Raw genomic sequence first — 17,575 nt, 5'->3', positions numbered from 1 at the left:
TCCTCTGCATGCTGTGCTGTTGTTAACATCCTGACTACTTGTTAGCTCATGTTTAGCTGAAAGGGTGAAAGTTGTATCTAGGAGCCTACATATAACTTCTTTATATCTGATACAATGGATGCTAGGTGAAGACAATTTCCATCTGTAAAAGTTTGTTTATTTGGTCACTAGTCTCAGCTAGACACAAACACAGTACTAGGATTTTTTCTTCTCGTAGTACTCACTTCAGTAATACTGGACTGTTTAATAGATTAAACGTTTTTCATTTTAAAGTGGATTTTCTATCAGCTCTAATAGAGAGTCATCCCCCACAAATATCTATATAGACATTTCCTTGCCATATTGTAGTTAGATTCCTGAAGAACCATAGTATTTCCCCCCTAGAAAGTAAGGAACTCATACTTCTTGATAGCTCATATAAAATCAGAGACTGAATCTTTCTCTCGGACAGCTTCATCTATCCCGCACCAACAGGAATCCTCTTTAAAGTACCAGCTGTGTTGTCTCAAAGGACAGGGAGACTCTGGGAAATTCTGTGTAAGCCATAATGCTTCAGAAGAACAAGCTGGTCCTTAAATCTCAGTCTAAACTCTTGTCCAAAGACACCATAGTTTCATAAGAATCAACTTACTCAAGTCCATGTTTTCTTTCCCAGTTTCACTTAATCCCAGAAAAAAAACACAAACTTACATAGAAGATTCCTGACAATACAAAGACAGTATCTATCTATGCTACTAAATACTGCCAAGTATCATGCCTAGCTGTTTAGACATGTTAAGTAACAGGAACTGTTAAAAGTAGAGCCAGAAGGACTTTCATGCTCTTGCAGAATATTTCTGAAATGTGCATTACAGCAGCTACATGCAGCTTTTACAGGCAAATGCTCCATGAACTGTAAGATTATCTGCAGCACAGACCCACCACAATAGACGTTCATTGTTTAACTAGGATTTCCGCTAAATTAAATGGCTGTGGCAGGCCGTGTTAGGAGTGAACAGAGAAAAAGAGAGGGTTTTTTGGTGGTGGTGGTGTTTTTTCTTTCTTTAAAAGCTGTTAGCCATTCTGGGGAAAATGAATTTCAAATGGTAGAGTAACTGGTTTAAAATTTAAATTAAGGAGACAGCTTCTTTAATTGCACTTTTTTTTTTTTTCCAGGAAGAGCTGTACTTGAAACGTGTGGCTGAATTGGATGACATCACTAATGAGAGAGACAACTTCAGACAGGCTTTTGAAGATCTTAGAAAACAAAGGCTAAATGAATTTATGGCCGGATTTAATGTAATAACAAATAAACTGAAGGAAAACTACCAGATGCTTACTTTGGGAGGAGATGCTGAATTAGAACTTGTGGACAGTCTGGATCCCTTCTCTGAGGGAATCATGTTCAGGTTTGTCAAAATACTTTGTATTATTGCTATCATTCTTAATCATTGTATTTATTTTTAACTTAGTGTGGGTTTTTTTGTTTTGGGTTGGGTTTTTTTGTTTGTTTTTTTTCATCAGCTAACCAAGATAGTCCTCTCTCTTGGCTAGTACTGGCAAGATACGGGCAGAAGCCTCTCTCACTTTTTAGCATGGGTTAATGAAGAGATTCCTTTCTCTTGTTAAGACAAATAAAGCTTTCTAACTGCTGTTATTTAACTTTGAAGTAATTCCTCAGGTTTTCTTAATTCCCAGCATTGATAAACCAAGTTATTTCGTTCTGCCTAGGGAATTATGTCAATCATTTTGCTAACTGGAGATTGGTTTATCTGTCATAAGTGATCCTAATTTATTATATTCATTACATATGAGTAGGATAGCACTCTTGAAAGATAATTAAATAGCAGTTCTTCAGTGTTATAGTTCCTACAGGGAACAGCCGAATATTACAGTAGTTTGAGTTCAGACACTTGAACATTAGCTGATCGCATAGCCGTGTGCGTCCCAGTGGAGTTACTCCACCGCGAATAGAAATAATATAATCTAGCTCACTGCCTCTCAGCTGTTGAGGACTAAAGGTAACAAGCGCAACCATGGCTGTTGTCTTCTTTATGTGTCTGTGTCTTTCAAGAATTCCCTCCTCTGTCGTGACTAACTTCTCACTGCAACACATTTACTTTAATCATGAATGGAAATAATTTATAACTCTCAACTCTTTCAGTGTTCGGCCTCCAAAGAAAAGCTGGAAGAAGATATTTAACTTATCAGGAGGAGAGAAGACTCTTAGTTCACTGGCTCTAGTTTTTGCTCTTCACCATTACAAGCCAACTCCGCTTTATTTTATGGATGAGATAGATGCAGCTCTTGACTTCAAAAATGTATCTATTGTAGCATTTTACATATATGTAAGTATTTAATGGTAACCATTGTAGTCTAAATTTTCTAAGATGTTTTCTCCTCTGCCAGAAGAGACAAGGTGATTACACAATTACAGCCAGATTTTAAAATTTGGAATAATATAGTATTCTCAGATAATTAAAGGAAGCTATATAATAAGATTTCTGGACAGGTGATAGAATGTAGCTTTTTGCATTTTTTTCTTTTTCTTTTTTTTTCTCCTAAACTGCTAGGTTTGATTCTTTCCTGAAATGAGGCAACTAATAGAGGATTTACTAGTTTCTCTTTTTGAGCCCAGACTGAAAAGTTTTAAAAGCTGTCTCTGGACAAAGAGTTTGTCAAAGGTGCCGCATTTCAACAAAGTCTTGCTGCTACTGCTTCCTCTTTAAAATATAGAAATACTTTCACTAAATTAATCAGTTATAGTCAACTGAGATATGGCATTTAGCTATTAGTAATGTGTTCATGTATCCAAGCTCACAGTTTCATTCTGACAGACAGGCAAGGTTCCTTGGCTTTACACTTCCATTTCAGCGGCAGCTGTTTCCCTCAGGCTTCCAGGGGTAGGCTGCTTTGGTCTGTGTCTTTATTAGTGTGTTTTTTTCTTTCAGGCCTTTAAAATTCTGCTGCCCCTATATTTAAGTCAAGCAACCATTTACCTTGCTAAAGTTCTGATTGCTAATTTAAATTTAAAATTTTCAGAGTTATCCAAGGTATAACTGAAAATCATTAGTTTTGGGAATGCCCTACAAGCGCTTAAGACTATGATTAGCTATTTAATGTTAGAGAAACACTTCAAAGAAATCCATCTGCAACTATCACTTTAAACTGTGCTTCCATGATGTCTTTATTTTCACAAAGGTGGGTCCCACAGCCCAGATGTGATTTGGTAGAGCAAAGAGTTTAATTTCAACTTCAGTGTAGACTAACACTTAAATTTGAAATCTAGTATAGTTTAGCTCTTATATTAAGAAATGCAAACTATAGCTTAGCATATATAGCCTTAGCCCATATTTTGAAGTTAGGAGAAAAGATGGTAATTGATCTTTGAGCCATTTTTGGTTACACGTTGCCTGAAGCATTTTGGCCTCACGAGACCATGTATAAAGATACAACAAGCGTGCATGTTGTGTGTCGCTTTTTGTGTTCCCTCAGGTGATTCCAGCTGCTCTGTTAAACACAGATATATGGCCAGTCTTCAGATTGCCCACCACTGCATACCTGTTACACGGGTTGCTCCATCAGCAGCACAGCTCAATGACCCACATAACCAACTCCATTCACCTCAGTACTTTTTTTGATATTAAGAGACCTCAGAATAGGGATGGATGCTCCCCATGCTGTGTTGTATGCTGTGCGCTGGATTTTGCCTAACCTTCCGATCCTGTTCAATTAGCATTCAACCCTTACTGGCTATCTGTGGTGTGGCAGCAGCAGCCACACCTGGGTATCTTCATGGCCCTCTCCCCCCCCCCCCCACCGAGCAGCTCTACTTTTCTTTTTGCTAGTTATGATATCCCTCCCTCTCCTTTTTCCAGCTGCACTTTTCCTTCCTTTTTGTAGCCTGATGCGACAAGCTCTCAGGTCCTAGCGTGCCGCAGCAATAGTTGTAGCTCCTGAAGCAGCTGCGCAGACACCATGTGAACAAAGCACGGAGCTGGAGGAGCTGTACGATTCCATTGTTCCCCTTGCTTAACGATCCTAAGAGCTCAGTGGGGTTCAGAACATTTGTGAACTTGCACTGTCACTGCTGGATTCTTAAGAACAAAGTGTTGTTTGTTTTATTTTTAAAGCACAACCAAAGCTAGAGGTTTTGTTATCTGTTACCATTCTGCCACAGGGTCACAGAACTAGCATTCTTCAAGGCTTCTCCTCTTTAACAAAGGACTTCCTTTCCCCTGCTCTCAGGGCATGGAAATTGGTTTGATTTCCTTTTCCTTCTTAAAGTGACCCTTGTTAAAATAATTGTGGTACCTTAAATAATATTACCCATCTTCAGTAAGTCTTATATACATGTATATTTAATTGAATTTTCTTGAATAGGTTGTGGGAAAAAAAACACCAATCAAACATACAAAAAACCTTAGGCATAAGTTACTTGCAGTGCTTCATTGCGATAGCCAAGCTAGGCTTATGCTGTGCAAGTGCTGATTACAGACAATAAGAATTCTGAGTGATTAGCACAGGCAGATTTATATAGATACTATATATTGAGTGGTGTATATGCATACCCTGTATATTGAAAAGAACTATTTATGTATCCATAATTCCCAAGATCTGAATATAGAGATCATACAAGAACGTAGCTTTTTGAAATACTGTGAACTAATACAAATAACTTTTGTTTCAGGAGCAAACAAAAAATGCACAATTTATCATCATCTCACTGCGAAACAACATGTTTGAGATTGCAGACAGATTAATTGGAATTTATAAGACTCACAATACAACAAAAAGCGTGGCAACAAACCCTAAAGTTATCGCATCTAAAGGACTAGCTGAACTTGGTGCTGTTGGGTATAGTATAGCTCAAAAATAGAAGAGGAATGAAAACTTTCTCCAGTGTATTTTTACATTCTTATTGCTGCTGTTTACCTTTTTTCTAATATATTTTTGTGTTTTGAGATTGAGTTCTATGAGACTTCTATTTAAGCTTAATAAAACCAGCCTCTGAATAAAATCCATTATAGAGTCTATATAGATCTTAATTACATGAACTGATTAAAAAAAGAGCTATTTTTTCAAATTATGTATCTACCTGCATTTTAATATTCTGTTGCTAGGCTTTATGTCAATACTTAGGTTCTGCATGTAGTTTTAATTGTCTGTTTTTTCCTATATATATTAAAGTAAGCAAATTGTTTTTAAATCCATTAGTGTCATTATTTAAATATCAAAACACTTAAGAGTTCCAGAAAGCGAAGTCGGCATACAAAATTTACATTTGATGTTATAAGGATGCAAAACTGGAAAGTACTTGGATTTCCAGCTCTTGTCATAAGTAATGTTTTATGATATGATAATCAAAACAGACATTTGTAGCCATTTTGTAATGAACTGATTCAGCTTCAAAAGCTCTTCTCCTTGGTTATCTTCCTACCTTTCTCTTTCTGTAGTTAGATAAAACAACATTCCCTCTCTTCCTAGGCCCAAAAGTTGTACTCAGACTGTGGCCATGTTGCACACTGACAGCTTATTAATTCCCCAGTAACTATCCTCTGCTTACTTTTACCATCATTTCCCCAAGGGCTAAACTGTTATCATGGAAGAGGTAATATGTAAAGCTACTCCTTACTCCCATTGCGTACTTAGCTCTTACACAAAGTTCTCCATTTCCCTATCAACACCTCACTGTATGTGTTTTGCTTTGAATTCAGTCTTTTTTATACTTCAGTACCTGGAATTTGTATGTATTACTCCGGAGTTCGCACCAGCATCTTGTGTTCTAGGCGTTAATAGTGATTGCTTAGCTAGAAGTCTCTCGTATCTTTGGATGGCATTTTCCATAGCTATATCACATCAATATCTCATCTGATAAATTTTTTTCCTATCTTACTTGATGCTTAATTTCACTTCTGTTATGCTAGTCCTCAGGAGTTATCCAACTATTTCTCACGAGTCAGATCTTTCTCTATTAATGTTATCCTTCCAAAAAAAAAAAAAAAAAAAGTCATTCTGCTTTTTGTAAGAGGGCCATTAACAGCACTGGTTAGTAAGAACAGCCCTAGAATGATAGCTCATTCTTTTCTGTGCTATTAGTCTTTGCTTCCATTTCCAGCTCTTACTATTTCTGTACCAAACAGACTTTACAAAACTTCAAATAGTTTATCCTGTTTCTGTTGTCATAGTCTTTAATTGGTGATTCATACATCTGGTCAAATAGTGCGTGATTGCACTCAAAACCGGAGAAAGTCTCACCACATCCCGAAGGCTGTGTTGCAGCTCTGTCTCCTCTCCTCTGCTACCCACAAACATGCACAACAGCTAAGAACATGCAATTCCAAGAACAGCAGCATCTGTATTCTCCACATCATACCGTCACTTACCTGCTATCAAAGACATGATCATCAACATAGAGCTGAATTGGAAAAAGAAATGGGGGAGCATACTGTAAATAGTTTGCTATAAAGTGTGTGGGGGGGGTTGAAATGTGCTTTCAATGTAGTGTTAAAACATCAAGATTACATTAAATAACAAGTGCAAATGAGTAGACATGGAATAAAGTGAACTGTAGATAGATACACACAAATTATTACTCTTCAGAACACCCAAGCTTGGTGTCAGCCAAACAGAAAAACATACTATTAGAAAAGATTAAAAAAAAAAAAAAAAAAAAGCAAAGCATTTCTCTGCCACAGTCTAGTGCCATGTACGGTTTTGGTCTTCCCATGTTAAAATGAAGCTATAAAATCTTGAAGTGCAGCTTCAGAATAAACTTATGGGTAAGAATAACCAAGAACAAAAAGGTAGAGTACAAAAGAGGAAGCTCTTCTAAAGAGCACTGAAGGAATAATTAATAAGCCAGCTGGAGAACCAGAGGAGAAAGTTGCAGAGGCAAGCTGAGGACAAACATGGGCACTGGAGAGCAGATGACAGGCAAGGAAAATAAGCTACTTCTGAGCTTTGACTGAGAAGATGTCTTAGAAATTTTGCTGAAGAGCAAGAGAAACTATGACAGGACAATATAATCATTAACAGCAGGAGATGGTGAATAGGGAACAACTGTTGATTATTTTCACCTGCAAGACAAGATCTTGGAAAAGTGATTCTCAGTAACGCTAAGTGTTCAGAGGCCACCTTCGTATCTTATCTGCACTGATGTAGGGGATCGTTCTACGCCACACTGGAAGACAGCAGCAGTCCAACGGTAACCAAACAAGCTTAATCAAACACTGGTATTTACTCTGGTACAGTCATTAGCTTCTGTCCTGTGTATCAAACGTGCAGCTAAACAACTCCTGTGCTACAGCTAACTATTCTAACATTCAGCCAATGGTTCCACACAAGGAGGGCGCCTCATTCGCCACAAGCCAGCTCCCAAAGAAGCTTGAACTAATAAGACAAAGCCTCAGCCTAAGTCTTACTTGAAGCTCCATCGCTCACGCTGCAGGCATCGCTTCCTTGTAGCGTGATGTGTGCTGGGGCTCTGCAGCATGACACGGACACACAGTAATGTAGACCAAACCTCATCAGAAACTGTACAAAGCCACAGCAATTCACCATTACAGATGGAACAATAAGTGAAACAAGCCTGTGACAGGCAACACGAAATAACATGAAATCCAACTAGACCAAGTTATAGTCTGGAATCTTCCTAAAGTTCATGCTACAGAAAATGGCATAACTTGGAGAGAATTAAGCAGATGCAGCATTTCAGCAGCGCGTTCTTCCTTTAGCGAGACTTGCGACTCCCGTCCCATATCTTCCGTTTAGCCCAGTATTTCAGCTCTACTTAGGATTACAGGGAGGGGTCTGTACAGTAAGGAAATCAAGGTATTAGCCAAGCCTAATGTAAGAATACATTTTATTTGTATGCAAATTTATTAAAATATATAGTACATTTATAAAATACCTTCACCACTGATTAAAACATTTAGTATTTGTACTTATCAATTCATATTGTCTGGAAAAATAAAATTGCATTATAAACAACACGTAAGATTTTAACTGTCAGGAAAAATAACATAAAGATGAGAAGACAGGTCAGAAAAGAAGCCTCATTTGGGAGTGGATATACACTTAGCACCAGGTTTTGAGACTTACGTGCCAAATAACAGCCATCTAGCAGGGCCTTAAAAAAAAAAAAAAACCCTAGAGAGCCAAAAGTTCCAAAATTTTATTTGGAAATTAATGAGAGCATTTGAAAGTCCCAGGATATACCTAAATACTACTTCAAAACCCAGCTTTTGCAATTAATGGGATTTGCCTTTGTAACTCTAACAGAGATTACAGGAAACTTCAGTACAGATTACAGAAACTGTTCCTAATAAATAGGCAAAGCCCCCCCTCTCAAGCATCGCTTGTTCATACATTTCGTTCCAACAGAAATAATAAACCCCACCAAGCTGCACAGAATAGTGGTAGGCAGTATTTGTTTGGCTAGGCTTAATTAATGCTTTATCAAAATCAAGATGCCACTATTCTTAGAATCTTTATTTAGGCTTAAATCAATATATCCCGGCATCGAACCCGAGGATTAATCCTGCGCTCAGTTCTCGCTTTAGTCAATAGCAGCAACTGGTATCTTGCAGGACCCCATTAGTGTCTGCAGGTAGGAAGGGGCGTGTTTTGCTTCCAAAGGGTTTCTTAAGTGTCAGGCAGCTACAGGCTAGCCCCAGAATGCGACCTCTATTTAAGCAACTTTTATTATTTAAAAATATTCAACAGCCAAGGAACATTGCTCTACCAGAATATACATCTTAATTTTTAACAAATCAAATACAATTAGACATGGTAAATACTCATTTTTGGTTTTTATAAAGTCATTAGTGAACTAATTGGAAGCTCATCTGTGTTCTGATATTCTAATTGCAATACTTAAAGGATATCCCAGTACATAATGTAATCAGCTTATTAATAACTGAAGGTCAAAAATTACTTTCACTGGGAGTTTCGCTATTGAGCACAGTTCAGACTGGAGTATCTCATCAAAAGAAACCAACTGCATTAATAAATATTTGATTATAGAATAAAATTCCATCATTTTTGTTCTATATCAAGGTAATGATCCCCATTATTTGTAATGAAAAGCTGAAAATAAATTTTCATTCATTTTCAAGTTATTTTATGGGTTTTTAACAACACCTGACATCCTTATACCACTGATTTCAATGAGAGTTTTGCTATTTATTACAATACATATCTATTTTCACTACATATTAAATGATATAGCAAAAAGTCAGGGCTCATTTTAGTAAGCAGTAAGAACTTCCTGCTAGACTAAATAATATATTATTTGTACACGCTTGAAACTAAAAATTGTATTCAGTCTTTTACCAGAAGTCTTATAGACACTGATCTGAAAATTGGTGATAACTACTTGAAAGACACAAGACCATCAGACACAGATTTTTTCTAAAAAAGATGAAATTATATCATCCACTAGTAATCAGGAATCAACAAAATGAAACCCAGGTCAGCTAATACATGATTAAAAGGCCACAGATATATCAATTAAAATACATTTAGAGAGAGGTCAGTAAAATACAAAATAGGAGTTTTATGTACACCAGAATTAGGGACTGAGTGATTCTTCTCGGACTAACCTGGCTTGGGTTTGAGGGTTTTTTTATTTTCTTGTTGTAGTGCTTTTTTTTTTTTTTTTTTTTAAACAAAACTACTTAAACTATGTTACCAAAGGGGGAAAAAAAAGGACAGTAAATGTCTGAAGAGTTTTAACAAACCCTTCTAGGTTATAATTTGTAAGATGCTTATAGCTTTCTTACACAGACATTATTTCTGACCAGCTTCCAGTTTAAACTAATAGAAAACCAACTATTTGTTATCTACCAACCTGTCATATCAGAACAAGCAGAAGAGCGAGCCTCTTCATTGTAAATCTTCTCATTCAACTAAGAGTTAAATTTTCTAGGTATTCTACCTAGATGAAAGGAAAATCTAAACAAAACAGAAAAAGGAGGGCTATGGAAAAAGAAAAATGTGTAGTTTTAATAAACTACCCAGCTTTTAAGCAGAAACTTAAAAAGGATATCATGGGGACTCCTATACTAACTTTTAATCCAGTTATTCAAAATTTGTGTTATTCAAAAATAAGCAATTCTCCCTACAAATTCCATCAGTAAATTAAACACTTGGCACAGCGCATCCACTACAATCTGCAAATGGGTGCAGAAATCTTCATAAACCAATAGCAGGAATTCTGAAATATAAGTGGGAGTAATTTCAGTTACAATTGATGATACCGGTTTGTGTAATGAAAGCATAGTTATCACTATTATTATAAAAAGTAGCATGACTGTTAGAGGATTTATAGCCTGAAAGAATTCTTTAGATCTTCCTCTTTCCTTTTCGCTGCTTTTTCTGCATAACTTCCTTTTTGGAATCAGTTTTATTTTCGGAGTAAGGATCTTGTTGATCTGACCAATTTCAGTTTTAGACCACACATCCTTCAATAGGTGCCCTACCCTTGGATAAATCTCAACAGGTTTAACATCCGGGAGTTGCTTTTGTTTCAAAGCTTTTATACGTTGATGCATGTCATCAACCTTCTCAAGAAAAGTAAGTGGGGACTCTTCTTTTTGAATAGATGTGTTCAGTGACATTAATTCAAGCTGTTCTTCCCTTATTTGTTTCAATTTTTCAATTAGAGGCTCATATTCTTCCAAAATGTGTTTATTAATTTCATCCAGTGCAGTCAGTAACGCTTGTTTTTTATGCTCCAATGTATCATTAAGTTTCTTAAAATACTGTAGTACTACTTTTTTATCATCTTGAACAATGTTTTCACACTGGGATTTCTGTTCTTTCAGCTTTTCAATAAGCAAACATACATCAGTCCAGTGTTTATCTGTTAGCTGCTCAAGAATTTTTCCAGAAGTCTGTTTTTCTTTTACATAGGCACTTTGAAGGTCATCTATTGGATGGCCGTTATGTTTTCCTATCGTAAGACAGTGACCACACACTAATTTTCTATCCAAAAGACAGTAAACATTCAATGGTTGTCTATAATGTTCACTGCAGGTTGCAACATCAGGCTGATCCTCCTGTCGGTATTTTTCAATAATAGCTTTTAATGCAAAGTTGATTGGCAGCGACTCAGTACCAGATGCAGGAATCTCAACAATACTCCTGCAGTTCGGACACTTCAGTGGAACTCTCAGTGGTCTCCATATGGAAAAGTTGCTTGACAGCTGGATAACACCTTCCAGACAATTTCTACAAAAAGTATGGGAACAAGGTAGAACACGTGGATCTTCAAATATACTGTAGCAAATGGAACATGTTAATTCTTCCTCAAAGTGATGCATGTCCTACAAAAGAAAACAAAAACAAAAAGCAAATACAATTTAATCTGCTTCTACAAATCAACTAGTTCAAAATTGTTTTATTGACCTAAGCACCTCAACATGAAATTTAGCAACAATAACCTAACTCAAATTAGTATTTTGATTGCAAGGGGGGGGGGGGCGCAATGGTTTAAAGATTTTATCAAATTATGATCTGTATGTAAGTGACTAGATACCATTCTCCCATTTCCACCTCCTACTTTAAAAGGTGGAAAAAGCAGCAATCTATGAGGGTTTTGTTTTTTTTTTTTATTATAGTGAGAACCAGTAGCAGAGAGTAATAAAAGTCAGAGCTAAAGTTTCTAAATAACTTAAGAATCAGGAAAATTCTCTCCCACTATGAGTAGCTTTATTCCCATAAGAACAGAGTAATAACTACATTAACAGATTATTTTGGTAACTTCTCAAATATTACTTTTGTAATATAAATAGTCATCAGAGTATTAAGCAGTCAAACCTACTAAAAGCTACCTATAGCTTCTGGCACAAACAAGAGAGTCTAACTTATTGGTCCTTAAATACAATACTACTAATAGTTATTAGACTTGTAGTGTTACTCCTTTTGACTCCTGGGTTACTCTAACCACAGAATTTAAAAACTAGCTTTCATTTTTCATCCTTCGTAATGTTTCCTTGTATTTCTTTGCCAATTCAGTGAAATCACACTGTAAAGTCACAAACAACATCCTTAATATCAGCCTTCATAATAACTTATCGTTTTTTTGTAAGAAATAAGGAAAGTAGTTCTAACTTTCATTATCTCTGTGTCACACTTCCCCATCCCTTTCGTGAATTCTAGATCAAGTATTTAGACTTAGCTACCCTGCAAAAAGAAACAGTCCAAGTATTGTTATCTATCAAAGACTCCCTACTTAGGGTCTAACCCTAAATCTCAGAGCAATAACATGCAGCTGGGCTGCCGCAGCTGCACAATGTGCTATTGAATTTCAACCTTTGAGGGCTTATTTTATTCAGTCTGCAAAATAACGGGCTACGAGCTATATTTAAGGAGGCTATTTTATTCAGATGTGCCCTCCTAATCTTTTTAAATGCAGTAACACACTTTTGCATTGATATATCATTGCTCATTGACATCAAGATTAGTAAGATTTGCTTTATTTTTAATAAATTTATTTTAAAATAATGTAGTCATTAATTACACTTTTCTTTACAAATAAAATCTTAAATTGAATTTGGAATCATGAAAACCAGTAAGGATTAAATTTGGCACTACCCACTGAACAATTTACAATAAATAAGCAGTATGTTTCCTGCAGAAGTCACAGAACTAAACTGATGGAAATCAGAAGCTAAATTCTTAGACTCAGGTTCTTTGAGAGTTAAGTCAGCTATTAACAGAGAAGCTTATTCTGGTTGTACAGATATAAGCATGTTTATCTCCCTTTATTCAGATAGTTTAGTATACCCCAAAGTGAAAATGTTTAACTATGAAAGTCTGATCAGACTTCTTATAAACTGTGATTAAGAGAATGATAAAAAATTGTCTACTAGGTCAAGGTCATCATTACCCGAAACATCAAGTTCAACTCAAAGTAGTATTATCTGTTACTTTTTTTTTTAATACGTCAATTTTAAATTCAAAACATAATTTGATTAATTAAAAAAAAAATCTATCCAATATATTTCAGGTAACTTTTTTTTTTTAGCTAATTAAGCTAAAGCATTAGTTCACTTATTTGAACTCCACTTTTCAAAGAGACCTTGACAAAAGTCAGAAGAAAACAACCTACTAAAAAAGGACACCATTCCTAAATCTACTCTTTAAAACAAGAATGATAGTGTTAGCATTTATAGCTGACCAAATAGTGTATTCTCCTAGCTACAGAGAATTGGTATCAAGTACTACCAGCCATTTAGCTAAAAACAGTCACAACATTTTGACACTAAATCCACTTAGGTAACACATTGTTCTTACTAAAGACTAGGAAAGATTTCTCTTTGCACTGGGGAGCCACAGTCCTTTATTTTCCAGCGCTCCCAATCAGTCACTGTGGCAAAAGTAGGTTGTTTCCATTTACGTGAATAGTTTCATATTTGTGAGGGATGTGCTCCAGACACTGAAACAAAAGTAATGCATCAATAATAAAACCAACATTGACAATAAATTTACTCCATTCTCTAGCTAAATAATTTTTTGAAAATTCAATGCATTTCCACAGGAAATAGAAGTTAAAAATATATATATATTTCAAGTTAGCGTGAGTCTCAGGAACACCACCTTCACTTAACTGAGATTTGTTAAGTTTTCGCTCATAGTTAGAAAAATCAACCCTTAGTAAATACCCTCATTCATTTTTTCTCCTATATATGTATGGGATGAATATAGTTTAAAAACCTCCTTATGTTTAAAATCTATTTTTTCCTAAATCTAGCCTTCAATGCACTTTTCTCCTATATCTAAGGCAGTAGTTCTCTTCAAATGAACTGTTGAAGGAGAGAAACTTTCTTTTTAAAGGATAAAGGTTTAGATCACTTGAGTTACACAAAGGACAAGGTAAAATTAATCTTCAAAAAACTGGATTAAACTGCAAAGTAGTTGCTTGCTACCATAAAAAACAAAGAGCAAACTTACAGAATTTATCTTAGCACTGTTATGAATCATCATAAACTTCCTTAAAGAAAACAGCCTTTAACTTAACAGTATCCACCACTAGCAAACACACGTATCTTGCTGCAAGCCTGCTCGAGTCGGCACAGTGACAAGTGCGGCCAACCTAGCGGCCCGCGTGCAGCGCCAGCACCGTTTCATAACCCACGATCCTCGCAGCCGCTAGCCAGAGAGAGTCAGATTCCCACTTCCACAGAAACAGGCTGCTGTTTCCCAGGCAACTCAGAAATTTGAAAGTGACAGCAGCGGCCTGCTCGCGCACACAGCCCTGAACAGCCAGAGCCGCGGTTGCCGAGGCCGCAGCTCTTGCTCTCAGAGACCACTGCCCGGCCCCGGCCCCCGAGCGCAGCAGCCGGTGCGGGGCACCCCCATCTCCAGCCCCTTCTGGGCCTCGAAGCGGGTCCCAGAAGACAAGAGGTTTCATTTCTTTGCTGCCCATTTATTCACGTATTTCAAAACGTTATTCAGGCTACTAATGTTGATCCTTGCTATACGCACCCTGCAACGTTTGAATCCATTCTAGGCAATAACCTGTGCTCAGTAGTCGTGCCCTCCAGAAACACCAGGGAAGCAAAAGGTGCAAATGCCTAAATTCAGTTTCACCCTGCTTTGGTAGCAGTGCAGAGGAAATACTCCATGCATGAACAATGGTGGAAATAAATTAGCAGTAAATTATCAGAAACAGAGAGACAAAAAGCAACAAGAAAAAAAGACAGGAGAAGATCATAACATCACAGAGTGAAGAAAACAGGGGAAAAAGAAAACAAATATGTTTTCCAGGGGAAAGAAAAATGTAGCAGGAAGTTGGCAAACTGCTTCCCTGCGCAGAGCAGATATTTTTCCTCAGATATTCCAAACAACTTTGGTAGAGGAGGGGGAAAAAAAAAAAAAAAAACACAAAACCTCCCACTCCTCAATAGAGCTTTTTAAGCATAAGAAAATTACAAATTAGAAGGTATTTCAAAAATGTAATGGGTTTCAGAAATATTTTAGCAAAAGAAGGCCTACTAATTGGCTATGATTTTATCCTCTTTTACTTAGCGATACTGTAGACTAGATGAAAACATGTAATGTATCATGTACATATGCCTTCTGCAGCAAAAAATAATTTCGGTGTTTCAAAATCAATCAGTTTTTTTTCTTTGTACACATTTCACAAGTCTGAATTAAAAAAAATAATTTAAGCGATCAAAGTTATATAGTGTATTCATCAATAACCCTGCATTCCACACCTAGAGATCCAGCCACTATTCATCTAATTACACTAGCCGTTGTTTAGAAATGATTATAACTGGAATAGATGGTATGCACATTTTTAGGTGAATAAATATCTAACAGCTTTATTATAAAAGCCAGCTGTAACAAGGTAACACCACCATTCTACACTGGAGGATATTAAAAAGTGAATTTGGCATTTGGTGACAGTTTACCATAATCTAAACCTCAACTGTTACATTTTTTTTTGCTTGACTATCAGAAAAGATGATGATATGTTTTCTCCTGAAAGATGTTCTATTTTTATTCTTAAAACATTTGACTTTGATCCTTTTATGTTTCAATACCTAACACCACTTAAATATTACCTCCCTGTACCACAGTGGTCCATGAAAGTCCTCCTGTACCACTAGCACAGAAGCCCAAGTTTGTGTTGTGAAAAACAAGAGACTAAGTGACATTTGCACAGCGTTTTCCATTTACAGGTCACCTTCATGGTGAAGGGTGACAGAACTTACTCTCAAAAAAGTGGCTGAGCTGCAGCTCCAGCCCTTGTCAGTTCGTCAAAATGAAGGGAATCTCCTACACAGCTGTTAATTATGACAGCTGTAACAAGATGCCAGGCATCAGAAGTCAGAAAAAATAATTTAAAATTCTGTTTCCAAGTCCATTTCAGCTGGACTGCTTACTCCATGCCACAAACATCCCACACTCAGGTCACAGTGATTCTCAGTCAGGAATGTTCGAGTCTTGATTCTTTCTATCTTAACAATCAAATTTCATCATCAGTCCCCATTCCTACCACAGCTACTGTAAGTCATCCCAGACTTTTACACTGCGTTTTTTATGCAATGAGAAGAGATGAATACAGCTGAGAAGGCTATCTAGTTTGTCAAGTTGATCAGACAGTTCCCTTCTTTATATCGTTCCACTGGCTCCTTGTCTGCTACTACCAACAAACTTGCACAAGTTCCCGCATTCAAAAAAAGCTATACTGCTCGGTCCAATCCGTACTTACTTTCCTTCGCTGACTCACTTTCCATCCCTGACCTCTTGCACTCTGCCAAAGCATCTGCTCTTGACTATTTGTTTGTCGTTTGCCTTTTTGTATCATGCAATGGAGCTATAAGGAGGAACACAAACACCTTTAGCTGTCACCTACCTGTTCGAGTCCCTCTTTCAGCTCTGACAGACTGAAATCAGCACACGAGATAACCACGCCAGCACCTCCTCAGCCTCTGACACATAACATATCCCCCGAACAGGAATATCTGAATCGGTTTCTGAACTGCCACTATTTTCAACACAAAAACAAACCCAAATTATTGGGCACCCTGAAGATGAGTTTATGGGTAGCGATAGGAATTGTGTCTGTATTAATAGCCAGAACAAGCGATAAACAATAATGGCAGCAAATCCACTAAGGTTACAAAGACAGCAAAGCAAATGAAGACTATGAAATAAGCGTTCAGCTACGTGACACCTGAGTGCCGTCCAAGGACATGCATTCCTCCTAAGCGCGTACTGTCGCTGCAGGAACCTGTAGCGAGCACTTGGTGCCAACCTGCCCAGCTCTCCAGAGGGTCAGGCGGCCTGGGAGAGCCAAGCAGCAGGAAACCAGCACACCGTCTCTTTGAACGTGACTGCCCATCCACCCATGCAAGCGCCTCCAGCTGAGAAAACTAAAAGATTGGAGAAATCTGACTAGAAGAAGGGAAGTGTTTTGGGTGCTCCTCCACTTCGAAAATGTTTGAATTTCAGACACGCTGCTAGAAGGCGGAAGCATCGATTACGCACATCGGGGCTGCGACATCAGGTCAACCGCTTCTAAAACACCTTTGTACACAAAGTGCTGCACGAACACGAAGCGTGACACTGAAAGCAACAGCTCCGAAGGACTTAACGACCACGGCGCACCAGTCAGCGGCATCACGACCCAACGCCGCCCGCAAACGGGCTCCGCGGGCAGGGGCGGAGGGAAGACAGCGCCCACGAGCACCAAGTTATAGCAAAGACCGGAGGCGTCCCGTCGCGGCGCCGCCAGCCCCCCAGGACCTCGCCGCCGGGATCGCCGAGCATCCCGCCGCCGCTGCCAAGGCGGCGAAGCTCCCCGCGGGAGAGCCGTCGTCCCCGCGCCGCGCCGCGCAGCCGCCCGCGGGCGCCACTCGCTCCCTCGCTCCCTCACTCACCGGGCCCGCGCCGCCGCGCAGCGCCGAGCGGAACCGAGCGCAGCCTGCAGCCGTCGCCGCCACCCCTCACAGCGGCGCCACCGCCTCCCGGAGACGCCGCGGCGCTCGCCACAGCGCCGAGCCGCGCACGCGCCGCCGCAGCCAACCGCCGCAGCCAACCGCCGCCGGCCGCTCCGTTCGAAAGTCAACGGGCGGCG

At 38.3% G+C, this 17,575-nt stretch overlaps 2 protein-coding genes across 12 annotated transcripts in view; one reads left to right on the top strand and one right to left on the bottom strand.

Annotated features, from left to right (window-relative positions):
• The window catches only part of SMC4 (structural maintenance of chromosomes 4), a 45,796-nt gene extending 40,608 nt beyond the window's left edge, over positions 1 to 5,188 (top strand). For all 7 annotated transcript variants that reach the window (XM_026057724.1, XM_026057725.1, XM_026057726.1 and 4 more), the window contains 3 exons: positions 1,156 to 1,388; positions 2,144 to 2,327; positions 4,670 to 5,188. In XM_026057724.1, coding sequence (XP_025913509.1) covers positions 1,156 to 1,388; positions 2,144 to 2,327; positions 4,670 to 4,858 — 606 coding nt within the window. In that variant the 3' untranslated portion in view covers positions 4,859 to 5,188. The remainder of the gene's footprint in view (positions 1 to 1,155; positions 1,389 to 2,143; positions 2,328 to 4,669) is intronic.
• A 3,269-nt stretch (positions 5,189 to 8,457) lies between these two features.
• On the bottom strand, positions 8,458 to 17,482 carry TRIM59 (tripartite motif containing 59). 5 transcript variants are annotated; one of them, XM_026057735.1, is made up of 3 exons: positions 17,379 to 17,481; positions 16,352 to 16,483; positions 8,458 to 11,309 (listed from the first exon to the last, which is right to left on the bottom strand). In XM_026057735.1, exon 3 carries the CDS (start codon positions 11,304 to 11,306, stop codon positions 10,083 to 10,085), a length of 1,224 nt encoding a protein of 407 aa, XP_025913520.1. In that variant the 5' UTR covers positions 11,307 to 11,309; positions 16,352 to 16,483; positions 17,379 to 17,481; the 3' UTR covers positions 8,458 to 10,082. The 5 variants fall into 5 exon arrangements, with proteins under 5 accessions (XP_025913520.1, XP_025913515.1, XP_025913519.1 ...); XM_026057730.1 differs by lacking the exon at positions 16,352 to 16,483 and adding an exon at positions 16,208 to 16,312; XM_026057734.1 differs by lacking the exon at positions 16,352 to 16,483 and adding an exon at positions 13,282 to 13,423.
• Positions 17,483 to 17,575: the final 93 nt, after the last annotated feature.

This window comes from Apteryx rowi, unplaced genomic scaffold (genome assembly GCF_003343035.1).
Source record: "Apteryx rowi isolate R43461 unplaced genomic scaffold, aptRow1 scaffold_140, whole genome shotgun sequence".
Lineage (NCBI taxonomy): Eukaryota > Metazoa > Chordata > Aves > Apterygiformes > Apterygidae > Apteryx > Apteryx rowi.
This window is presented reverse-complemented; position numbering and strand designations above follow the sequence as displayed.